We start from the raw sequence: 27,420 nt of genomic DNA, 5'->3' as shown, positions 1-27,420 counted from the left end.
AATGGAGTCAAGGTGAGTGTCATTTTGCACTGATGCGCGTAACGATGGTCACAGGTGTGAGCCATAACGAGCAGCCCGGTGACCTAGAGGCCGGAGAGGGAGCACACGTGACAACAACAAGATTATTGTTGTTAGCCAAGGGACTACAGTGAATAACTTTACTCATGGCAGTCAATGTAGGTCTATCTGACAAAGTCACAATTCTTGTTTTTTGATGTTAGCCAAAGCATAGCTCTAATCTAGCCAGCCTTCTTCAAAATCTCTAATATGAATGGGTTTCAAGAGACACTAGCCAAGCCAATACATGAGCATTACTCATGACAATCAGTGAAGGTCTATCTGACATTTGAAACAGGCAGAGTATTCATACTTCTACGGATGGAAGGTGTAGTTTATGATAGCATTACTGATAGGGTCTCTTCCAATCTCAACATGCCTTCATCAGGGAGATAGAATAGATGGCCATATTGACACAACATTGAGAAACACATACACAGCCTATCATTTCCTTTGTTCTCAGCTCTCCCACTTTGTCACTGTCTAATCAGACTGGTGTGTGAATGTTGGTGACACAGACTCTGATTAATGAGCATATGTGTGTCAGTACAAAGCTGACAGTCAAGCCAGCCCAGGAAATCCCTGCTCCAATCAGAAACATGATGACTCAACCAATCACATGGGGATGAAAGGGTGCTGATTTAATTTTCAGTCCTGATCCAATAATCTAATGCCATCTTTAACTTACATTCTATACAGACAAGAACTGGAATCACAGGCCATTGGCAAGAAGTTTGTTTTACCACATTTATTAAGTTATGTCTCCAAACCTTGTCCTGTCCCTTACCTCGAATTCCTCCCCAGGGAATTTAAAAGTCACTGTAGACCAAAGCCAGTGAGTCACTGAGGTGCAGCTTCCCATGAAGACGTATTGTGTCACAGGAAAATACGTCCACTGTGACTTTACCTCACAATAAACCACAACAATAACTCAACATATGCCTGAGGGACTCACAGATGAACTTATTGCACTTCTTCCTATTTATTCTCCCTATTCTCATTCCGGTTTAAAAGTTGCGTAAGCACACAAAAATGTAACAACTTGCTAGTAGGTATCTGTTATTTTTGATGTTGTTTGGGTACTGCTGCGGGTCAGAAGGAGAGAAGGAAGATGAGCGTTAAGGTCCTTTGTAGGATGCCGGCACGTGTCAGGGTCATCGTCAGGGCAGCTGTCAATCACTCACCACTAAAAGTGCAAAGAGGATGACCCCACAGCTCCACACGTCTGCTTTCCTCCCGTCATACTTCTCCCCCTGAGAAAGAGAGAGAGAGAGAGAGAGAGAGAGAGAGAGAGAGAGAGAAAGAGGGTGAGGAAGGGAGAGGGAGAGTGAGACAGAGAGATAACAATAGATAAAAATAGAGAGAAAGAGAGTAATCAATAACACATTTTGTTATGGAGGTGAGACAGATTCCACATAATTTTTATGAACTGAAAACCTCAGATTAACCTTTAAATCACTCACTTGGGTGAGTTAGTGTGCCTTCAGAAAGTATGCCTTCAGAAAGTATTAATACCCCTTGACATATTCCACATTTTTTACAGCCTTAATGAAAATGTATTAAATTTATATTTTTTCTCACACATCTACATGCAATACCCCATGAAGACAAACTGACAACAAATTTTTACAAATGTATTGAAAATTAAATACAAAATATTGTATTTACATAAGTATTCACACCCCTGAGTCAATGCATGAAATCTAAGGAAGTCTCAAGGTGTTGCTCGCGTGAGGTAAAGTATCTCATGATAAGCTGTAGACCACACTGTTTACCAAGAGAGTTTTCATCTATATTCTTTGTAGCTGTCTATTTACCACCAGAATCCGATGCTGGCACTAAGACCACACTCAATGAGCTGTATGCGGCCATAAGCAAATAGGAAAACGCTCATCCAGAGGCGCCGCTCCTAGTGGCCGGGGACTTTAATGCAGGGAAACTTAAATCAGTTTTACCTAATTTCTACCAGCATGTTAAATGTGCAACCAGAGGGAAAAAAACTCTAGACCACCTTTACTCCACACACAGAGATGCGTACAAAGCTCTCCCTCGCCCTCCATTTGGCAAATCTGACCATAATTCTATCCTCCTGATTCCTGCTTTCAAGCAAAAACTAAAGCAGGAAGCACCAGTGACTCGGTCAATAAAAAAGTGGTCAGATGAAGCAGATGCTAAGCTACAGGACTGTTTTGCTAGCACAGACTGGAATATGTTCCGGGATTCTTCCGGTGGCATTGAGGAGTACACCACATCAGTCACTGGCTTCATCAATAAGTGCAACGATGACGTCGTCCCCACAGTCACTGTACGTACATACCCCAACCAGAAGCCATGGTTTACAGACAACATCCGCACTGAGCTAAAGGGTAGAGCTGCCGCTTTCAAGGGGCGGGACTCTAACCCGGAAGCTTATAAGAAATCCCGCTATGCCCTCAGACGAACAGGCAAAGCGTCAATACAGGACTAAGATTGAATTGTACTACACCGGCTCCGATGCTCGTGGGATGTGGCAGGGCTTGCAAACTATTACAGACTACAAAGGGATGCACAGCCGCGAGCTGCCCAGTGACACGAACCCACCAGACAAGGTAAATTACTTCTATGCTCGCTTTGAGGCAAGTAACACTGAAACATGGTTGAGAGCACCAGCTGCTCCGGGAAGACTGTGTGATCACGCTCTCCGTAGCCGATGTGTGTAAAACCTTTAAAAAGGTAAAAATTCACAAGGCCGCAGGGCCAGACGGATTACCAGGACGTGTACTCAGAGCATGCACTGACCAACTGGCAAGTGTCTTCACTGACATTTTCAACCTGACTGTAATACCAACATGTTTCAAGTAGACCACCATAGTCCCTGTACCCAAGAACACTAAGGTAACCTGCCTAAATGACTACTGACCCGTAGCACTCATGTCTGTAGCCATGAAGTGCTTTGAAAGGCTGGTCATGGCTCACCATTATCAACACCATTATCCCAGAAACCCTAGACCCACTCCTAGAGCCACAGATAATGCAATCTCTATTGCACTCCACACTGCCCTTTCCCACCTGGACAAAAGGAACACATATGAGAAAATACTATTCATTGACTACAGCTCAGCATTCAACACCATAGTGCCCTCAAAGCTCATTACTAAGCTAAAGACCCTGGGACTAAAAACCTCCCTCTGCAACTGGATCCTGAACTTCCTGCCGGGCCGCCCCCAGGTGGTAAGGGTAGGTAACAACACATCCACCACGCTGATCCTCAACACGGGGGCCCCTCAGGGATGCATGCTCAGTCCCATCCTGTACTCCCTGTTCACTCACGACTGCACGGACAGGCACAACTCCAACACCATCATCAAGTTTGCTGATGACAGTGGTAGGCCTGATCACCGACAACGATGAGATAGCCTATATGGCGGAGGTCAGAGACCTGGCCATGTGGTGCCAGGACAACAACCTCTCCCTCAATGTGATCAAGACAAAGAAGATGATTGTGGACTATAGGAAAAGGAGGACCGAGCACGCCTCCATTCTCATCGACGGGGCTGTAGTGGAGAAGGTTGAGAGCTTCAAGTTCCTTGGTGTCCACATCAACAAACTATCGTGGTCTAAACACACCAAGAGAGTCGTGAAGAGGGCACAACACAGCCTATTCCCCCTCAGGAGACTGAAAAGATTTGGCATGGGTCCCCAAATCCTCAAAAAGTTCTACAGCTGCACCATCGAGAGCATCCTGACTGGTTGCATCACTGCCTGGTATGGCAACTGCTCGGCCTCCGACTGCAAGGCACTACAGAGGGTAATGTGTATGGCCCAGTACATCCCTGGGGCCAAGATTCCTGACATCCAAGACCTCTATACCAGGCGGTGTCAGAGTACGGCCCTAAATATTGTCAAAGACTCAAGCCATCCTAGTCATAGACTGTTCTCTCTGCTACCACACGGCAAGTGGTACCGGAGCGCCATGTCTATGTCCAAAATATTTCTTAACAGCTTGTACCCCCAAGCCATAACACTTCTGAACAGCTAATTGAATGGCTACCCAGACTATTTCCATTGCCCCACCCCCCCCACCCCTTTTTACACTGCTGCTAATCTGTTTATTATCTACAGTATACATAGTCACTTTAACTCTACCTACATGTACATATTACCTCAATTACCTTGACTAACCTGTGCCCCCACACATTGACTCTGTACCGGTACCCCTGTATATAGCCTCGCTATTGTTATTTTACTGCTGCTCTTTAATTATTTGTTACTTTTATTTGTAATTTTTTACTTATCTATTCTTTACTTAACACTTATTTTTCTTAAAACTGCATTGTTGGTTAAGGGCTTGGAAGTAAGCATTTCACTATAAGTTCTACACCTGTTGTATTCGACGTTTGTAACAAATAACATTTGATTTAATTTGGTACACCTGGTATACACCGTCCAACAAAATCCTTACTTGCAGGATCCTTCTTGACAATGCAAGCACATATCCACATGGCATACACCTGATTCACAGCTGCACTGCTTATATCAGACGACTTGTGATGACATAACACGTGGCTGTGTGGCATTGCCACAGCCTGAGGGGCGAAGAGCTGAGAGACAGTTCATCGTATACAGAGCTGAGAGTAGAGCATTATAAAGTGAATGGTTAGAGGGCTAATGGGCTTGTTCTGCAATGCCATTATGGGAGGGAGAGAGAGAGCAAAAAGAGAGAGAAAAGAGAGAGAAAAGATAGAGAAAAAGAGAGAAATACAGCACTGAGAAATAGAGAGATAGAGAGCAAAGAAGAGAGAGGTGGCGAGAGAGTGCACTTACCCTTATGACCTCTGGGCAGGCATAGTGAGGAGATCTGTAAAGAGAGATACGCACAACAGCTTTATACAAGGCAATGCACACACACTGTTTTTATACACACACACACACCCAATAAAACACAGTTACCAGAACACGTGCACACACATTACATAAAATCACAAACCCATACTCATACACTGTTCTGAACGTAAGGAGAGTTAGCTTGAGGAATGCGTGACTGCTACAAATGTCCCCAATAGGTGGTAGGAATATACATACACTTAGGTTGGAGTCATTAAAACTCGTTTTTCAACCACTCCACAAATTTCTTGTTAACAAACTATAGTGTTGGCAAGTCGGTTAGGACATCTACTTTGTGCATGACACAAGTAATTTTTCCAACAATTGTTTAAAGACAGATTATTTCACTTATAATTCACTGTATCACAGTTCCATTGGGTCAGAAGTTTACATACACCAAGTTGACGTGGCTTTAAACAGCTTGGAAAATTCCAGAAAATTATGTCATGGCTTTAGAAGCTTCTGATAGGCTAATTGACATCATTTGAGTCAATTGGAGGTGTACCTGTGGATGTATTTCAAGGCCAACCTTCAAACTCAGTGCCTCTTTGCTTGACATCATGGGAAAATCAAAAGAAATCAGCCAAGACCTCAGAAGAAAATGGTAGACCTCCACAAGTCTAGTTCATCCTTGGGAGCAATTTCCAAATGCCTGAAGGTACCACGTTCATCTGTACTAACAATAGTACACAAGTATAAACACCATGGGACCACACAGCCGTCATACCGCTCAAGAAGGAGTTCTGTCTCCTGGAGATTAACGTACTTTGGTGCGAAAAGTGCAAATCAATCCCAGAACAACAGCAAAGGACCTTGTGAAGATGCTGGAGGAAACAGGCACAAAGGTATCTATATCCACTGTAAAACAAGTCCTATATCGACATAACCTGAAAGGCTGCTCAGCTAGGAAGAAGCCACTGCTCCCAAAACACCATAAAAAATAGCCAAAGTACGGTTTGCAACTGCACATGGGGACAAAGATCGTACTTTTTGGAGGAATGTCCTCTGGTCTGATTAAACAAAAATATAACTGTTTGGCCATAATGACCATCGTTATGTTTGGAGGAAAAAAGAGGATGCTTGTAAGCTGAAGAACACCATCCCAACCGTGAAGCACGGGGGTGGCAGCATCATGTTGTGGAGGTGCTTTGCTGCAGGCGGGTGCACTTCACTAAATAGATGGCGTCATGTGGAAGGAAAATTATGTGGATATATTGAAGCAACATTAAGACATCAGTCAGGAAGTTAAAGCTTGGTCGCAAATGGGTCTTCCAAATGGAGAATGACCGCAAGCATACTTCCAAAGTTGTGGCAAAACGGCTTCAGGACAACAAAGTCAAGGTATTGGAGTGGCCATCACAAAGCCTTGACCTAAATCCCATAGAAAATTTGTGGGCAGAACTGAAAAAGCGTGTGCGAGCAAGGAGGCCTACAAACCTGACTCAGTTACACCAGCTCTGTCAGGAGGAATGGGCCAAAATTCACCCAACTTATTGTGGGAAGCTTGTGGAAGGCTACCCGAAACGTTTGACCCAAGTTAAACAATTTAAAGGCAATGCTACCAAATACTAATAGAGTGTATGTAAACTTCTGACCCACTGGGAATGTGATGAAAGAAATAAAAGCTGAAATAAATAATTCTCTCTGCTATAATTGTGACATTTCACATTCTTAAAATAAAGTGGTGATCCCAACTGACCTAAGACTAGAATTTTTTACTAGGATTAAATTTCAGGAATTGTGAAAAACTGAGTTTAAATGTATTTGTCTAAGGTGTATGTAAACTTCCGACTTCATCTGTACCACCTATTGTATCAGCTCTATTAGCAGAAGCACACACTTAAACAGATTAAAAAACATCTTATGGAACAGCTGGGACTGTGAAGAGACACACACACAGATACAGACACACGCATACGCACACATGTGCTAGCACCCACACTCTACACACATGTACAGTCTAATATTGTTGTATGGTGGTATTATACATGTTCTATTGAAGATATGTAGTGGTGTAATAATGTTATATGATGTACTGTTTTATCTTTTGTTTTATGTGTAATGTAAGTGACTTAATGTGTTTGGACTCCAGGAAGAGTAGCTGCTGCCCTAACAAATACAAATACAAATACAAATGCACTATAAGTTCAGAAGTTCAGATAAGTTCAGTGTTCAGTCAGCTACTGCACTAAATAGATTTTTGGACTTTCCCAAATGCATCTCAGCCACTGTCTTGTGCTTTGATTTTCGAATGCCTACGATTTTATGTGCGCACACTGTGCTGAGCATTCATTGTGTAAAGGATGAACCGACACTCTACTGAGTGTACTGAATTCTACGCAGGACCTATGCACCTCGTCATAATGTAATTGTCATGCGACTAAATAACTGTGTTTTGAACATACCCTGTGATTTGAACATACTTTACTGTATATTTGCGTTTGCATTTTTAGTTAGTAGGAAGATCATTCATGAATAGGAAGATTACCTCATCCTTTAGAAGAGGTACGACAGCGGTGTGATTGCTACAGTATCAACACATGCCTGTGTTTTTAACTGGAATTACACTCCCTCCTTGTCCTTCCCTTCCTTTCACTAATCTTACCATCTAACTTCACATACTCACGAATTTCTATTACACGTGCAAGCAGTGTGTGTATTAAGTATCCGGTCCGTTTGTGTTCTGTGTACTGTGTAATTCATTAAATAAAGATACAATTACTTTGACACACTGACAGAGTGTTGCCGTGAGTGTTGCCGTGTATCTGCCTTCACACGCAAGGAGACACACACACGTAAATTCTGTAAACACGAGCTTCCTGATTGCCAGAGTCAAATTGAATTATGGTAATATATGCAAAACCAGTCAATTTGCCCGAGTCAAACAGAGCATTGTCAGAGCAGGCAAACCTAAAAATAATTATAAACTAACACTTTTTTTTAACACATTGTTTAGAGCAACTTGTCCTTAGTTGTCTCTAAATGATATTTAATGTTTCATGTTTTTTACATTAGGTACGTTAAATTAAGGATTCCTCAATTTGTCCATGTAAAGTAGTCATTTTATCTGATAAAAATAATATTTCATCATATGTTTATGAACGTTGGTCTGAGGGCAAAGGAGAGAAGAATCTATCACTCTGTGAGAGTGATATTATACCTCTATGAAGCAAGGATAAAAGTTTAGATGTTTCCATTGTCATCATGCCACCTTTTAGGGTATGCAATCTTTATTTCTATATTCAGCTAATTATACAATGTACCGGTAACTGCCAAAACAATAGAAACACTTGAGTAAATGAGGGATAGAAAGTATATAATAAATAATTTATAATATTTTAGTGGGTGCTTATATTTGTCCTATTTTACACATGTACAAGTGTGTATTATACATGTACAAGTGTGAATTAGAAATGTTTTTTTTGCATATCCCAACTCCCCCTGAGACACCCTCAGATGGTTGTCTTGAAGACCCGACACTAGGCAACACAGTGACTAGGGTCTGGTTTCAATGACGGACTATTTTGGCATAGAGGAACTCTATGCCAAAAGAGTCCATGATTGAAACGAGACCCTAGTCACTGTGTTGCCTAGGGTCTGTTTATTTTTTTTACTTTTCAGGAGAATGGGGTCCTGGCCAGGGTCAGCTATTATCAGCAGCGACCCTGGAGCAATTAAGGCTAAGTGCCTTGCTCAAGGGCACATCGATAGACTTTTCACCTTGTCCACTTGGGAATCAAACTAACAACATTTTGGTTACTGGCCCAACACTCAAACCGTTGGGCTACCTGCTACCCACAAACGAACACTAGGAGCTGAGATTGAACCCACGGTCTATGGAGAAGGAGCTCTCTGCTTAGACCACTGCGCCATCTGTCCATTGAAAGCAGGTGCATTATTAAAAGTAGGGCACAAGTACATGTGCATGAAAACGATGTAAACCATATGCCATGGCTGACTTAGTCACCAGATCTCAACCCAATTGAATGCTTATGGGAGATTCTGGAGCAGTGCCTGAGACAGCATTTTCCACCACCATCTACAAAATATGAAATTATGGAATTTCTTGTGGAAGAATGGTGTCGCATCCCTTCAATAGAGTTCCTAGACACTTGTAGCATCTATGCCAAGGTGCATTGAAGTTCTGGCTGGTGGTGGCCCAATGCCCCATTAAGACAATACTGTTGGCGTTTCCTGTATTTTGGCAGTTACCTGTATATGTACAGATATTTGAGAGTAAAGTTCCAATACTACCCTTGCATTTGGACCCATGTGACCCTACAAAAAAAACATGCATGAGTCACTGTGACAACAGGGTACAGGAAACGGAAAAAGGCATAATTATACAACCACAAATTGGGCCTTAAGGTCAGAGACATGGCGTGGCCATCGCCTGAATTCAGTGTCTTTGAAACGGACACCTTGGAACACAAAGTCACACAGTGTCCAACGTGCTTGTCAGATGCACGACTTTGCCTGAGAAAACAAAGCAGACATGTTTTACTTTTTTTTTTTACAGTTTTTTGGCTGTTTATTTGTGTTGAGTCATGGCCTAGTTGTGTTTGTGCGTAGAAAATGGGGACAAAAAGCTAAGCCCTCGGCAGAGTTCACCTGGGTTAGCATGTTAGCCTGTAATGCCAATTTCCTGCTCTTATCTCCTCTGTCACATTGTGCTGGGCCACACTGTCAGTCTTCCAGATGATGATGGACAGAGATTTAGCATTGCTACATGGCTAATCTGTAAAGATGCAGGGTAGGCTATACTGGCCCTGGTTATCTGGGCTGAGGATCTTAGTGACCATGCACACACACACACACAAGTGGACCCACATACGCAGGTGCAAACAAACACAAGCACGCTCTTATACACACACATGGCTTCAGGACTATGTAGGGATTGGACACGCACGCAAACACTAGTGGTGCTCGGGTCAAGCTGTAGGCTAGAGTCAGAGACGGCAAAATTATTTTTTGACATGGGGTGCAGGATTTCTTTTGCCGGATTTAGATATGTTTCTGCTTAGAATTTCTGACTTTTTGGTAGGCTATTTGTTAGTCAACTTGTCTGTAAACATATACATGCAGCTTCCCTTCTGTCATTATATGTTGCCCTAAAAGACTAAAGAAACCCTTGCTCACCAGAATAAAGTCATATGTCGATAGAATGAATGCTTCAATCTAGTTGACATCGGTAATGTTCTCTGTTATCTCTGCTTCTTTCGCAGAACAAAGACGTTTAGGGACCGAGGAGACAATGCAATACCATTTTTTTTTAAAGGAATGATTTTCTGTGCAAAATGTCCAAATGACATCAGTTTGACCGGTTGTAAAATAGATAGCTGTGAAAATGACCCAACATGTTTCTGATCAAATTTGAGTTATGCATGGATGCATATTTTATGTGGTTGAAATACTATCAGCTTTTAGAATGCAGATAAAGATAGCACCTCTACAGACAATAGGCTATCTAACTGTGCATTCGCATCCTCTCAAGATGCAGAAAAAAATTAAGTGGAGCAGCGGTCTAAGACACTGCATCGCAGTGCAAACTGCGTTGCTACAGATGCTGGTTTGATACCCGTGCTGGCCGCGACCGAGGCCATGAGGCGACAATGGGCTTTTGGTTTCTCTCCTTCTAAAAACAGAAATAAATTAAACTGGCTTTATTTACAAATTAGTATCTCTCACCCCATGTTCAAGAACGGCCTTTTTGTCGCTCACTTTAGGTTATTTGGAAACAAAATCATCACCAAAATATTGTTATTTTTTTAAACAAAGCGATTATTGTTATCATTCTTAATTAATTTAGTATTATATTAAAGCCCCTTTAGATATTCTCACAGATCAGATTTGCCCTAACAAAAAATGTCCCTTAAATATTCATTTATAATCCTCCAATCCTCTAAATGTAATTAAGCAATAGGATTTGAAGCAATAGTCCGCATATGGTCAACTATTTCAGCACCGTTTCACACTGCTCTGAGACAAGCATGGAGACTGGTCTTGATAAATCAATGAGATATTTATTGCCACTGAATCTCCATTTGGATATTGGTTAGACTACAATTAGGGTGTGGAAATGTTATGTTCTTAGTACTGTAACCTACTCCCGACCGTCACGTTGAACAGCACCATATTTTCTGAGGGTTTTTCTTGGAATAGAATCACCATAATATTATTCAAATTAATTAAGCTACAGTTCTTAAAATCAATCCCATAAACTATGTTCTTACAAAAAAAGGTTACAAATTCTCTAGTACAGCCAATATTGAAGACTATCAAATGCTTCTCAAAGATGCCCTCTGGTGGTGAAACTAACACTAAATAGCATTTATGGCAACAGTGGCTGACAATTAAAAAACGTGCCATACATGCTGACCACACTGCTCGTGTAGCGTGCGCGAGCATTGCAAAATAAATTTACACATACATGTTATTCAATCATAGCACCCACACTCCTCCCACGTGCGAGCGAGCATCTGCGTTGACAGGTGCTAAAATAGAAGTCAGTTCTATTTGTGATGCTGAACGCAGTGCAAGTCCTGCCTCTCCCATCTCCTCATTGGCTTATAGAAGCAGATTCCCATGTGTCATCTGCTCATTGGTTATACCCACATGGGTGATTGAAAGATGAACTTCGGTCGGTCAGTCATGGTAAACACCTTTTATTATGAAAGTTAGATGCCAATCGCCATATAAAGTCCAAAGAAGAAAAAGCCTGGAAGGAAGAGAGTTGACTAGAAATGATTCGGTTGACTGTTTTATGCGTGGATTAATTGTCGGAGTAGAGAACCTTGTGCATTTCAGGTAAAATAACAACTCAACGTTTATATCCCAGGACAAATTAGCTAGCAACTGCAAGCTAGCTAAATTACCATAAATGTTTAATGCTTTTCGACCTGTCCTCAAATTAATATAATTGGTTCAGAGTTTGTTTTGATATTTGAAACTGCGTGTCGTCATCGTGTTTGGTGTGGGGGGACAAAATCAATTTGCGCATGCGCACGCCTAGTTTGGGTATGGTGATAGAATTCTGCAGCCTGCAAGGTGTGCTACAGCATGATGCAACTTTTACAGGAAGAACACTGTATTTTTGCCCTCCTGTTCACGAGTCAAAATGTTGCCTAAATTTGAGGCAGCCTATCATTTTACTGCAAGAAATGCCTAATTCTGCAGGAGTTAATATTAAGGCTATGTGAGAGGTTAAAGAGCTATAGTTATGTCCAGATTTCAGTTTCCATTTAACCCATCTGAATAGTAGGCTACAGTTCCCTTGACGTGCCATAGGCCTATTTGAAGTCCCCGTCTTGTGACTGTCGAATTTGTGTAGTCTTACAATCATCACACATTGCTATCATCCTCTTTTACCATTTCACCAAATCTTTCCCAAATCTTACTTTTCTGTCCCCTCCCTTCTCTTTAATTTCAACTCTCCATTTCGCAGCTTGTTTTTAAAACTCTGACATTGCCCATTTTGCCTCCATGGATAACTTTTTCTGCCCGTTCCCAAAAGCATTTGGAGTGTAGGCTATTTGGTGCACCACATAGAGTTCAGTTAGGCCCTAAAGCTAATGCTCACGCAACTAATGCCAAATCGCCTAAAATAATGAAAGAAAAACCTCAATGTAGCCTATAGATATAAATTGCACAAGGATGATACATTTAAGGTATTATTTTCTCTCTATTCAACCCCCGCCCGCCACTCACCCACCCTTCATCCACACAATGTTTAATGATCCCGGGTTATGAGTCAACCCGCGCATCACTAGCACGCACGCACTAGCACACACACACACACACACACACACACACACACACACACACACACACACACACACACACACACACACACACACACACACACACACACACACACACACACAGCTGACTCACCCGCAGCTGGTCTCCAGCAGACTATCCCCGACCTGCAGAGACGCCATGCCAAAGTCTGCTATCCTGATGTTGTTCTTTTCATCTAACAACAGGTTCTCTGGCTTCAGATCTCTGTGACTGTGGAGAGGAGGAGGGAAGGGGGGAGGGAGGGAGGAAGGGAGAGAAGGAAAGGGTGAGAGAGAGGGAAAGGGAGAGAAAAACTGAATTTACCCAAGTACCAAGAAAACCTGACAATCTTACAGGACTGGAATTATGCATTTCCCAGGAATGTTGTCCAGGAAATGTATATAAAAATATACACATTATACTATCATTTCCTTTGATAAGACGCTAATGTTTCTGCTTTCCAATAGTCCAGTGTCAGGAGCAGGCCTCTCTCATGTCTCTCTCTCTCGATCTGATAGGGTCAGTGTTGCTCTCACAGATAAAAGAGAAATGGCAGACCAGACACTATTTCAGAAAGTAGGACTGAGCTTCTACTTCTGCTTGCTCTTTAGGGTCTAGGCAGGGATACTGTAAAAGCACTTTGTGATAAATGCTGATGTAAAAATGACTTTTATCAATGCATGATTGATTGATTGATTGATTGATTGATTGATTGATTGATTGATTGATTGATGACTCACCATATGGAGTGACTGTGGCAGAAGTCCAGAGCTGAGATGATCTGTCTGAAGAACTTCCTGGCCTCCTTGGGTGTTAACCGTCCCTTCTTGACCAGGTAGTCAAACAGCTCTCCTCCTGACACGTGCTCTAGCACCAGATACCTGGGGAGGGAGGGAACCACACATGTTAGATACACAGACTAGAGCTTTATATATTATATATATTATATCATATCTCTATAATATGTGTCCAGGCACGACTCCAATACCATCATTAAGTTTGCCGACGACACAACAGTGGTAGGCCTGATCACCGACAACGATGAGACAGTCTATAGGGAGGAGGTCAGAGACCTGGCAGTGTGGTGCCAGGACAACAACCTCTCCTTCAGTGTGATCAAGACAAAGAAGATGATTGTGGACTACAGGAAAAGGAGGACTGAGCATGCCCCCATTCTCATCGACGGGGCTGCAGTGGAGCAGGTTGAGAGCTTCAAGTTCCTTGGTGTCCACATCACCAACAATCTATCATGGTTCAAACACACCAAGACAGTCGTGAAGAGGGCACGACACAGCCTATTCCCCCTCAGGAGACTGAAAAGACTTGGCATGGGTCCTCAGATCCTCAAAAAGTATTACAGCTGCACCATCGAGAGCATTCTGACAGGTTGCATCACTGCCTGTAATTTTAATTTAATTATAATTTGTTTTGTATTTCACCTTTATTTAATAACCAGGTAGGCTAGTTGAGAACAAGTTCTCATTTGCAACTGCGACCTGGCCAAGATAAAGCGTAGCAATTCGACACATACAACAACACAGAGTTACACATGGGAAAAAAAACATACAGTCAATAATACAGTAGAATAAAAGAAAACAAAAAGTCTATATACAGTGAGTGCAAATGAGGTAAGTTAAGGCAATAAATAGGCTATGGTGGTGAAGTAATTACAATATAGCAATTAAACACTGGAATGGTAGATGTGCAGAAGATGAATGTGCAAGTAGAGATACTGGGGTGCAAAGGAGCAAGATAAATAAATACAGTATGGGGATGAGGTAGGTAGATAGATGGGCTGTTTACAGATGGGCTATGTACATGTGCAGTGATCTGTGAGCTGCTCTGACAGCTGGTGCTTAAAGCTAGTGAGGGAGATATGAGTCTCCAGCTTCAGAGATTTTTGCAGTTCCTTCCAGTCATTGGCAGCAGAGAACTGGAAGGAAAGGCGGCCAAAGAGGAATTGGCTTTGGGGGTGACCAGTGAGATATACCTGCTGGAGCACATGCTACGAGTGGGTGCTGCTATGGTGACCAGTGAGCTGAGATAAGGAGGGGCTTTACCTAGCAGAGACTTGTAGATAACCTGTAGCCAGTGGGTTTGGCGACGAGTATGAAGCGAGGGCCAACCAACGAGAGCGTACAGGTCGCAATGGTGGGTAGTGTATGGGGCTTTGGTGACAAAACGGATGGCACTGTGATAGACTGCATCCAGTTTGTTGAGTAGAGTGTTGGAGTCTATTTTATAGATGACATCACCGAAGTCGAGGATCGGTAGGATGGTCAGTTTTACGAGGGTGTGTTTGGCAGCATGAGTGAAGGATGCTTTGTTGCGATATAGGAAGCCGATTCTAGATTTAATTTTGGATTGGAGATGCTTAATTTGAGTCTGGAAGGAGAGTTTACAGTCTAACCAGACACCCAGGTATTTGTAGTTGTCCACGTATTCTAAGTCAGAGCCGTCCAGAGTAGTGATGCTGGACGGGCAAGCAGGTGCGGGCATTGATCGATTGAATAGCATGCATTTAGTTTTACCTGCGTTTAAGAGCAGTTGGAGGCCACGGAAGGAGAGTTGTATGGCATTGAAGCTCGTCTGAAGGTTAGTTAACACAGTGTCCAAAGAGGGGCCAGAAGTATACAGAATGGTGTCGTCTGCGTAGAGGTGGATCAGAGAATCACCAGCAGCAAGAACAACATCAGTGATGTATACAGAGAAGAGAGTCGGCCCGAGAATTGAACCCTGTGGCACACCCATAGAGACTGCCAGAGGTCCGGACAACAGGCCCTCCGATTTGACACACTGAACTCTATCAGAGAAGTTGTTGGTGAACCAGGCGAGGCAATCATTCGAGAAACCAAGGCTGTTGAGTCTGCCAATAAGAATGTGGTGATTGACAGAGTCGAAAGCCTTGGCCAGGTCGATGAATACGGCTGCACAATAATGTCTCTTATCGATGGTGGTTATGATGTCGTTTAGGACCTTGAGCGTGGCTGAGGTGCACCCATGACCAGCTCTGAAACCAGATTGCATAGAGGAGAAGGTACGGTGGGATTTGAAATGGTCGGTAATCTGTTTGTTGACTTGGCTTTCGAAGACCTTAGAAAGACAGGGTAGGATAGATATAGGTCTGTAGCAGTTTGGGTCTAGAGTGTCACCCCCTTTGAAGAGCTTTGAAGAGCTTTCCAATCTTTGGGAATCTCAGACGATACGAAAGAGAGGTTGAACAGGCTAGTAAAAGGGGTTGCAACAATTTCGGCAGATCATTTTAGAAAGAGAGGGTCCAGGTTGTCTAGCCCGGCTGATTGGTATGGGTCCAGATTTTTCAGCTCTTTCAGAACATCAGCTATCTGGATTTGGGTGAAGGAGAAATTGTGGGGGCTTTGGCGGGTTACTGTGGAGGGTGCCGGGCAGTTGACAGGGGTAGGGGTAGCCAGGTGGAAAGCATGGCTAGCCGTAGAAAAATGCTTATTGAAATTCTCAATTATAGTGGATTTATCGGTGGTAACAGTGTTTCCTAGCCTCAGAGCAGTGGGCAGCTGGGATGAGGTGCTCTTATTCTCCATGGACTTTACAGTGTCCCAGAACTTTTTTGAGTTAGTACTACAGGATGCACATTTCTGTTTGAAAAAGCTAGCCTTAGCTTTTCTAACTGCCTGTGTATATTTGTTCCTAACTTCCCTGAAAAGTTGTATATCACGGGGGCTATTCGATGCTAATGCAGAACGCCACAGGATGTTTTTGTGCTGGTCAAGGGCAGACAGGTCTGGAGTGAACCAAGGACTATATCTATTCCTAGTTCTACATTTTTAGAGTGGGGCATGCTTATTTAAGATGGTGAGGAAGACACTTTTAAAGAATAGCCAGGCATCATCTACTGACGGGATGAGGTCAATGTCATTCCAGGATACCCTGGCCAGGTCGATTAGAAAGGCCTGCTCGCAGAAGTGTTTTAGGGAGCGTTTGACAGTGATGAGGGGTGGTCGTTTGGTCGCAGACCCATTACGGATGCAGGCAATGGGGCAGTGATCGCTGAGATCTTGATTGAAAACAGCAGAAGTGTATTTGCTCAGCCTCCGACCGCAGTTGCCATACCAGGCAGTGATGTAGAGCGTATGGCCCAGTACACCTATACAAGGCGGTGTCAGAGGAAGGCCATAAAAATTGTCAAAGACTCCAGCCACCCTAGTCATAGACTGTTCTCTCTGCTACCGCATGGCAAGCGGTACCGGAGCGCCAAGTCTAGGTCCAAAAGGCTTCTTAACAGCTACCTACATGTACATATAACCTCAATTACCTCAACTAACTTGTGCCCTACACATTGACTCTGTACCGGTACCCCCTGTATACAGCCTCGCTACTGTTACTTTACTGCTGCTCTTTAACTATTTGTCATTTGTTATTTTTTACTTATCTATTTTTTACTCAACACTTATTTTTCTTAAAACGGCATTGTTGGTTAAGGGCTTGTAAGTAAGCATTTCACTGTGTTCAGCGCATGTGACAAATACAATTTCATTTGATGTGTCTCTGGTTAGGTATTACGAAGGTAGTTTGTAGTGAAAGGCCAGGAACAGCTAGCCTCAAGCAGCCACAAGCTGACTACACATTTACATTATATTGACATTTTAGTCATTTAATGAGGCACACCCAATCATTAATTCATGTTGATCCAGAAACCACTGCTTTTAGTACACCCTCAAGTGTTAATATGTATTTCTAACATTTGGGGTATTGGTCTTCTATCCATAGAAGTTCCTCTACTCTATAGTTGTATCTACAGCGGTTGCTACTGTGAGAGTATATGTGGTAACTCTTGTGATATTATCTGCGGTAGCTACTGTGCTAGATCTGTGAGAAAGCACTGGAGACACACTGTGGTATCCCTACTGTAGCAGGATACTCCACATTCCCACAACCCCCCTCTCTCCCACTCACAACACTTCCTGATTTATTAGCAGATTAAGGGACCTGTCAACGCTAGTTAAATTAGGAACACATTCACACATGATTTGTGAGTGGGAAAATGTATCCGAGGCAAACACTTTGCGTCCGTGTCGGCGATTCGTCTGTGTCATCGGAATATTAGGAAAACAAATTCCCACACCAGTCATCGCTAGCGACTTTAACAATTATTGAATAGTGCATTAAGTAGAGCCATTGGAGCAGTGACACAGAAGAGATTAATACATAGGATAACATATGGATCTACATTAAACCTACAGGCTTCTGAATAGGCAGCTAAAACTGGGAGAGACCCAATGAAACATTACATGCCAGTCTGAAAATGGCCCCGGAAAATACGTTTCTCAAGTGATTTTCAACTTGTATTTCTTGTTTGCTCAAGTGATTTTCAGCTTGCCTTGCTTGTTTGCTAACGTGTTGCTATGCACTGGTGCTTCTCCAAATATGCAATTTAACAGTTTAAGGGAAGCACATTTGTTACAGTGCTTCAGTGAACCAAATAGTTTTGGAAAGGACACTTACAAATATTTCTTGTTTTCGTAGACGTCGTGCAACTTTAAAACGTGAGGGTGCTCTATGAGCTTCAGAATGGCTATCTCTCGCTCCACCTGCAGAAAGAGAAAAAAAGAGAGAAAAGAGGGGAAATTAATAATATTAGTGTGTGATTCAAAGTACTTATGGAATACTTTAATGGCCCTAAAAAAATATATTTTTAAAACTGCATAGCTCCTTGATGGATGTAATGTAGGTACTGACCACCCATGAGATCTTTAACATTGGAGCCCAGTCAACAAAAACTATTTGGTGCTAGGGCCTGAATAATGAAGAGGACAATGTGCGGACACAAAGAGAGAGCACAGAGGAATGGAAAGGGAGAGTGCATAGCAGAAAAATAAAGACCGAGACAGCGAGAAGTGGTGGGAATAAGAGACTGACTGGCAGTGCCAGAGCCCATGTCTAGCCTGGCAGCTTGAGTCCATGCCAGGGCCTGCGGGAACAGCGACACGTCTACCACTTGTTAAGGTCCTGCTCCTGCCACAACGCAACCACACACCAGCTAATTTAACTAATTTATCACACACTGATACCTGATATCACTCTATCGTAATACACCACGACACAGCAGATAAGGGGGACATTTCAACTACCTGTTTTCACACTCTGGAATGTGTGTGTGTGTGTGCGTGCGTGCCTGTGTCCCTAAACCATAAAGGTACAGAACCTTAGCACATGATAATGTGGTAACATTTTCCAATGGACCTTGGGCTAAACTTGAGGTGGGTTTATTGATGTGATAGAAAGGCACAGTACATATGTTCCTTGCATAGAACATTGGGTTATTTTGGCCACACACCATTTGACTCACAAATACTGTGTGGTCTGTACAGCTACTACAGACATTTGCGTCATGTTCTTTCACAAACAGTACGCCTACATAGTCACAGAAGAAGAAAAAAACATAATGACAAGACACATTAGTGACCAATAATAAAAATGTCAACTGCGTTTTTCTAGCCTCCATTCATCCAGACAAAACAGCTACTGTTTGTGTACCATCTGTGTCATGAACAGTTAGCTCGTACTGACATCATCATGAATGTCGTGTGGCAGCCTCCATTTTGTGTGATATTGTCAAACTCAATAAAGCGTCATGATTCAAACCACTGTTACACTTCCTACTTTGAGATATCACATTACAGGGGTAATGGCAGCTCAATGGATAGTACACTTTATGCTTATAAGCATAGGTCTACATTTGCTAACCATTAAATCACATAAACAGTACATGAGTTAGATGAATATGTTAATATGTTGCAGTAGCTTCAGTATGACCAAATCTACCTACAAGATGCCAAGTGCAAACCTCTGGAGGATAGCCACACACACACACACACACACACACACACACACACACACACACACACACACACACACACACACACACACACACACACACACACACACACACACACACACACACACACACACACACATAAAGCACCCCCCCCGTGCCCCCTCCCCACCAACAGCACCTCCAGTCCAGAATGCTGAGTTGGATTTACAGAATGCTAGCATTATAAATGCCAGCTCAGTGAAAACATGAGGGGTGAAGCTGGACAGCTGGCAATGGTTTCTCTCAATAAGTCTCACTCGAATTGCTTCATTAAAGGGTCTGTCTTGTTAGCCAAAGACACAGGTACCATAAACCATAAATACAGAAAATATGTATTCACAATTATCTACACAGGTTTTACAGTACAGTAGAGATTGCATCTACATTTATAGAATATTTAGCTGGGTTTGGAAAAATAACTGCCATTTCATTTTCATATTGCAAAACTGGTGCCGTCCGTTCCCTTTTCAAATGTCAATAAAGAACACCTGAAGTCATCAGTATTGAATTGAATAAGCGTTATTAATCAGTAACCAGTGGAGTGGTATCAGTGGGAATACCTGCTCCAGCTAATCAAACTAACCCTGTGTTAATTCTGTACTGAATGTCCTATTGACTGGACTTCTCATTGGCTGATCATTAGTGCTTCTCCTGCACTATTAGGCTATGATGTTGGAACACACTGTCACGTTCGTTATAATGAGTGGACCAAAGCACAGCGTGTGTAGAGTTCCACGTATTTATTTTAGTGAAACTTCAAAGCAACAAATAAATAAACGAACGTGCCGTTCGTAGCGCACATAGCACTGAACAAAAACAATATCCCACAACGCAGGTGGGAAAAAGGACCACACTAAGTATGATCCCCAATTAGAGGCAACGATCATCAGCTGCCTGCAATTGGGAACCATACTCACACCAACATAGAAATTAAAGACTAGAACACCCCCTAGTCACACCCTGACCTAAAACACCATAGAGAACCCTGAGGGCTCTCTATGGTCAGGGCGTGACACACACAAAGGTTATCTGATACATTAGTGTAGCAGAGGTGGTTCAGTGAACTACACAGTTGTGTGATTATTAACCTTGTCTGAGATCTGGAGACTTGTGTTAGCTGCCAGAGTTGGGATTTAAGTCAATGGTTCTAGGAAAGTCTTAATGTTTGGAGGCACAGGGTTCAACACCCAGTAGGTCATACTAGCCTAGCATCAGAACGTATGAGAGTTGCTTGAGAGTTTGTGGAACATCTGGATGCACAGAGAGGACTAAACATTGCTGCCTATTGCACCATGACCCATGGCATCTTGACCCAGTGAGCCAATTAGCTAGCATGGAATCATGGTGTGCATGCATGATTCTAAAGTTGGGAACTATGCAGATTTGGTGGCAAACATCACACCGAGTAATATGTTGTCATGACTACACGTGAGGATCACAATGGGTCAGATCAGCTTGGCAATGGCTGACAATCACCAGACACTCTCCCACCAGCAAAGGCGGGGAGGAGGGAACGGCGGGGGTTTTGAGACCTCACACCCGGTCGTAAATTAAGCAGGAGAGAACTATCTCTTCGCTCTTCAGTATCAACCAAAATAATAACTTTGTCTCCAGAAGACTTTTGCCAACAAAACTCTAACGTCCAAAAGTGGATAATGGAACAATAATTCTTACATGGGGAATGTTGGAAATGGTCAGTGGGTAGATGTAGAAAACAAATGTCATATTGTTTGTCTTTTTGTATGAACCAAATACTGTAACTTAGGAAGGAAACCTCCTTTGACTGTCAAGTTTTCATCCACTCTGATGTGAAATAAATCAATATGAATAATGATGAAAGTATTTTTGTTAAGACATGAATATCCTTTTGGTTGTCTAATGAGATAATGGTTGTTGATGTTCTTTGCACATAAAGTAGCCATGCCCCGAGTGAGGTCAGAGAGCTTGTCAGCGTGATGGAACAGCCTTTTCTGATCATAGTGCTTATAAGGACTGGCTAAGAATTAACATATCAGATCAGAAAGACGTGAGACCATGGTCCACACATTGAAATGTTTACACCTTAACCTCAACACGAGGTGAAGAAGATAAACTCACCAGACTAGAGCAGGACACCGCCAGTCTGCAGCCGCGTGTGTAAAGTGGTTTGGAACTTTGACTATCTACCAGAGGAAGAGGAGAAGAAAACTCCCCTCTCAGACAATCACTGGTATGGCTAAGTATCTGTTCTTAGGAAACAGCCCATTGTAGACCAGAAAACTAAGAAGAAGGACATTGTGACCTCTGGTTGACAATCAGAGCATGTACAAGTGGCCCACAGGAAAGGCTCACCAAAACAACTTTCCGAGAGGGCTTGGTTCCGACTGAGATAAACAACGAACGAACGGCATTCAACACGTAAATACATTCATTATTTTCTTATTCCAAATGAGCCGCGGTTTGGGGACAAGGTATATGATTAATGTGAGGACAGTCCTAAAATATATCCATGATAAATGTCCCTTTTCCTCTATCTCTCTATTTTCCCACCACCTTCTCCATCTATATGTAATAAGCCACCATATCTTGTCAGTCTACTAGGGTCCTTTGTCTCATGTAAGTGTGTATGTGTATTTTATGTTATTATTTAGTTAGCTAGCAAATAATTAAACCAATTTGTGTAGTATGAATAATGCTCAAGGCTGGGGTTCTTGCGGATCCAAGAAGGTTACGACTGTTCAGAATGAGAATTGATATGAGGTAATGATTAATAAGTGACTGTTATTGACATATAACTTATATATCTTCTAGAGTTTAATTCGGGAGATGGCAACTTGTTAAACAACTTCTTTCGTGGTGCCCCAAATCCTAATGAGTTAATTGTTACATGATTAATTTAATAGAGTAACAACTAAACATATTTAGTGGATTAAATAAATAACAATCATTAGATTAATGAAAGTAAAGTCACGACAACGCAATGTCTTGTAATGGCCCATGGGTCCTAACTGTCTTAGGTCTGCTGTGAGCTGCTGCGATGTGATGTGTCACAATGTAGTCCTTAAGTGCTATTTCTCTTAAGTACCCAATTCTCCTGAAATCCTCATGTGAGTGTACCATTGTCCTCCCCAAGTTGTATGTTTATCCTGCTCTGATATTTTGCAGTAGATCTCTCCTGTAATCTGTTTTCATACGCACTTTACCTTTCCTAATGACAGGGTGCCATACCTCTACCCACATAGCAACAAAGGGGCACTGACACACCCACAGGGAAAAGGGGGAAAGGGTAGAGGGGTGAAAGACAGACAAGACGAGAGACGAGGGAAGAGGGTTAAGAATTAGGAAAGTGAGGCACAGGGGACAGAAGGAACCAACAAAAACATAATTATATTCCCATCAAAGCCCCCAATCTTCAAAGGTTCAGTCACTGGGATCGGGGCTGGAGCCTTGGAGCAGGGGGAAATAAATAATGAAACCCTTTAAGCTTTGGCCCAGTGGCTGTCCCCACCAAGCCCTCTGCCATGCCAGCTTTCCCCTTTTTGCCTTCCTTCTCTCTGCCTTCTCTTACAGACAGGGAATGAAGGAAGGAGGAAGGGAGAGAGAGATTCAGAGAGAGAGTGATAGACAGAGGGAAGGAGAGAGGGACTGAGCGAGAGTTTCTTGGTTACAGCAGCACTCAAAATGAAAACATTTCCTTCTGTCCCTAACTTTTCTCTTATTCTCTTATTTCTCTCTTTCTCAGATGTGCTATGCTATCAAGGCCTTAACAACAGGTATGCTAATGCTAGGTGCTTGTAATGTTTAACTGTTTACAACCGGGATGCTAACGCTAGGTGCTACCGACATTTGTCAATTTACAACAGCGATGCTAACACTAGGTGCTAGAAAAATTGCTATGTTGACAGCAGGGATTTGAATGCTAGCATCAGCGACTAGGATAGTGTACACCTGAAGCTGCATAACATTTACATTTTAGTCATTTAGCAGACACTCTTATCCAGAGCAGCTTACAGTAGTGAATGCATACATTTCATACATTTTTTTTCTCCGTACTGGTCCCCCGTAGGAATCGAACCCACAACCCTGGTGTTGCAAACACCATGCTCTACCAACTTAGCCACACGGGACCACACATAACCTCACACTTTCACACACTCTCTAATGTCCTGTGGAAATCAATCTTAAGAATTCATTTCCATACCATGAAGAAGTTCACAAGAAATGTTCACACACACACACACACACACACACACACACACACACACACACACACACACACACACACACACACACACACACACACACACACACACACACACACACACACACAAACTAATAAAGTGCACATGATCAGTACAATGAGAGATTATTCTTGGTCAGGGTTGCCAGATTGAATGATTACCTACCAGCCGATCTCCCAGTAAACAGGAATGATTATCCGTCCCATTTCCCGAGGGAAACCCACCCTGCCAAACCCCCCACTTTTCCCACAGACAGACTCAAGGTCAACTGACTTACGACTACCAATGACAAAAACTCATCCAAATTGCAGCTGTAATGGGTATATTAACTTGGCTATCATTAGAGAAGTGCGGTTGCCAGATCATAAATGAAAATTCCAAAATCGATTTAAAAGGCTTGTATGGAAGTATAGAGGACGATTAGGGGTTACAACATGAGAGAATTATAAATAGAATTTATAAATCCAGCACAGTGGGTTTGAAATTGCTAATAAACAAATATGTGAACTGTAATTGTCAAAATGATATGCAGGGTTGGTATGGTTCTGAACACTCCTGTCAAGTCAATTATGGAAAACAAGGGGAAGCGGATCCGGAGATAAGCGCATGAAAGGACGGAATGGAGTAGTGAAGGGGAGAGAAGCATGGAGGTGCATCCTATTCCTTTGCTGTCATATCAAATAAGACCCCGTCCCCTCCCCCATCATCCACCCTGCCATCTCCTTGGATCAGTGACACACACACCCATGTACAAGGTAAACAACCCCCGCACACCCCCTACCCTATCATAGAGATGGAGACAGACAACGCAATTTATTACGCTCAATTATTCTACATATGGTGTGTTAATGTGTAGTAATAAAGTGGTGAGACGTGGGGTGATGGGGGAGAGACGGTCACACAACAGACCTTAGAGAAATTAGGTGAGACAACTTGTCAGGTCCACAGCTGCTCCTGTAGGCTCCTGAGAGAATGTGTGTGTGTGTGTGTGTGTGTGTGTGTGTGTGTGTGTGTGTGTGTGTGTGTGTGTGTGTGTGTGTGTGTGTGTGTGTGTGTGTGTGTGTGTGTGTGTGTGTGTGTGTGTGTGTGTGTGTGTGTGTGTGCGTCATACATAATGGTGTCTTTGAATAAAACCAGCAGTAGTATATTTCATACACCAAGGTGCGTGTTCAGTGTAACATCTGATGAAAATGATCATGTTTTTTCACTGTTCAGTACCAAGACTAACTCCCTCAAGAAGATTTATTGTGCAGTAAGAAGCTTCTACCATTCAAATCCGAGCAGTGGCTTGGGTGGTTGTTGGCCTTGATGATCCTTTTGACCTTCCTGTGACATCGGGTGCTGTAGGTGTCCTGGAGGGCAGGCAGTGTGCTCCCGATGATACGTTGGGCAGACCGCACCACCCTCTGGAGAGCCTTGCGGTTGCTGGCGGTGCAGTTTCCGTACCGTAAACACTACAGCCGGCTGGTCTACGCATGCTCTGAGAATGCAGCTAGGGATGCCCTACGGGCCTGCAGCCTGGCGAGGGTTAACATGCATAAATGCCTTACTCACGTCGGCCACGGAGAACGAGAGTCCACAGTCCTTGGGAGCGGGCCGCGTTGGGGGCACTGTGTTACCCTCAAAGCGGGAGAAGGTGTTTAGCTTGTCCAGGAGCCACGATGTGGCTGGTGTCAGCGACGTGGTTGGTTTTCTCTTTGTAATCCTTGATTGTCTGTAGACCCTGCCACATACGTCTCGTGTCTGAGCCGTTGAATTGCGACTCCACTTTGTCTCTGTACTGACGTTTTGCCTGTTTGATTGCCTTAAGGAGGGAATAACTACACTGTTTGTATTCATCCATATTCCCAGTCACCATGCCATGGTGAAATGTGGTGGTTCGCCCTTTCAGTTTTGTGCGAATGCTGCCATCTATCCACGATTTCTGGTTTGGGTAGGTTTAAATAGTCACAGTGGAAACAACATCCCCAACAACAACATCCCCAACACTTCCTGATGAACTCAGTCACGGTGTTCATATATACGTCAATGTTATTCTTAGAGGCTACCCGGAAGATTCCCTAGCCCGCGTGATCAAAACAATCTTGAAGCATGGATTCCTGTTTGACTTTCTGCCTATAGGAAGGGAGGAGCAAAATTAAGTTACGATCTGATTTGCCGAAGGGAGGACGGGGGAGGGCCTTGTAGGCATGCCAGAAGGGGGAGTAAAAGTGGTCAAGTATTTTTCCAGAGCAAGTACTACAGTCAACGTGTTGATAGAACTTCGGTAGCGTTTTCCTCAAATTTGCTTGTTTAAAATCCCGAGCTACAATAAATGTGGCCTCAGTTGCATAAAGTCCAGTATCGTTCCTTCAGGGCTATCGTGGTATAGGCTTGAGGGGGAATATACATGGCTGTGACTAAAACTGAAGAGAATTCTCTTGGGAGGTATAATACGGTCGGCATTTGATTGTGAGGTACTCTAGGTCGGTTGAACAAAAGGACTTGAGTTTCTGTATGTTATCACAATTACACCATGAGTAGTTAATCATGAAACATACACCACCGTCTTTCTTCTTCCCGGAGAGTTCTTTATGCCTCTCTTTGCAATGTACTGAGAACCCAGCTGGTTGTATGGACGGGGACAGTATATCCCGAGATAGCCATGATGTCTCTCTGGAAGGAGATCCTCGCCCTACTTTATTGTCTAGAGACTGAACATTAGCGAGTAATATACTCGGAAGCGGTGGATAGTGTGCACGCCTCTCGAGTTGGACTAGAGGTCCACTCCGAATACCTTTTCTCCGCCGGCGGCGTCTTAGAGCAGCCTCTGGGATAAGTTCAATTTCTCTGGGGGGTACAAACAAAGAATCCAATTCGGGAAACTCGTATTCCTGGCCGTAATGCTGGTGAGTTACCGCCTCTCTGATATCCAAAAGTTCTTTCTGCCTGTATGTGATAACACAAAAAACATTCTGGGCTAATAATGTAAGAAATAACACACAAAAAAACGAAATATTGCAAAGTTGCAGAGGAGCAGAGCTTCCATGTCTGTCGGTACCATGTCTCTCACCATTATAATCAGTTGTTATAAAACAATGTGCCACTCAGGCTAATAAGATGTGATTGGTGGACTATAGTAGGCCTAGTCCCAGTCCCAGCATCTCAGGCTTTGATTGGTTGAGACGGCCTGTGGATTCCAGAGGGAATTGTGGGTAGTGTAGTTAGCTGTGGATGAATGTAGTTCATGATTGGGCTAATCAGTGCTAATGAGACAGAGCGCATCAAAGGCGCAAGTGGCATCCCCCTGTGAGGAGTATGAGAGTGTGTGTGTGTGTGTGAGTGTGTATGTGTGTGTGTTTGTGTGTCATGCGTCATACCCATTTCTTTAGAGGAGCTGAAGGAGTGCAGATGTTCTCTCTTCCCCTCTCGCTGCATCCTTCCCTCTTTCTTTCCCTATTCCCTCTATCCCTGGTCCCTCTCTTTCCCCTCTCTCTCTATCATTAGCCAAACAGACTGTTAGTATTCAGTGAAAACAGAATCATCTTAGAATCAGAGACAGCATGAGAGTCATAAAATATATATATATATATATATATATAAAACAATGCTCAAACTGCATCAGGAGACCACTTTTGAGGTCTGGAAAAAAATGTAAGAAATTTAGAT

At 43.0% G+C, this 27,420-nt stretch overlaps 1 protein-coding gene across 4 annotated transcripts in view; it reads right to left on the bottom strand.

The window, feature by feature from the left end:
- Positions 1 to 27,420, bottom strand: part of LOC106561909 (serine/threonine-protein kinase BRSK2) — a 168,563-nt gene that overhangs the window by 38,526 nt on the left and 102,617 nt on the right. For all 4 annotated transcript variants that reach the window (XM_014126249.2, XM_014126250.2, XM_014126252.2 and 1 more), the window contains exons 3-7: positions 18,181 to 18,266; positions 13,440 to 13,580; positions 12,814 to 12,930; positions 4,861 to 4,894; positions 1,242 to 1,310 (exon numbers count right to left, since the gene is read on the bottom strand). In XM_014126249.2, coding sequence (XP_013981724.1) covers positions 1,242 to 1,310; positions 4,861 to 4,894; positions 12,814 to 12,930; positions 13,440 to 13,580; positions 18,181 to 18,266 — 447 coding nt within the window. The remainder of the gene's footprint in view (positions 1 to 1,241; positions 1,311 to 4,860; positions 4,895 to 12,813; positions 12,931 to 13,439; positions 13,581 to 18,180; positions 18,267 to 27,420) is intronic.

This window comes from Salmo salar, chromosome ssa11 (genome assembly GCF_905237065.1).
Source record: "Salmo salar chromosome ssa11, Ssal_v3.1, whole genome shotgun sequence".
Classification (NCBI taxonomy): domain Eukaryota; kingdom Metazoa; phylum Chordata; class Actinopteri; order Salmoniformes; family Salmonidae; genus Salmo; species Salmo salar.
Note: the sequence above shows the minus strand (reverse complement) of the source record. Positions and strands in the feature narration are given on the sequence as shown.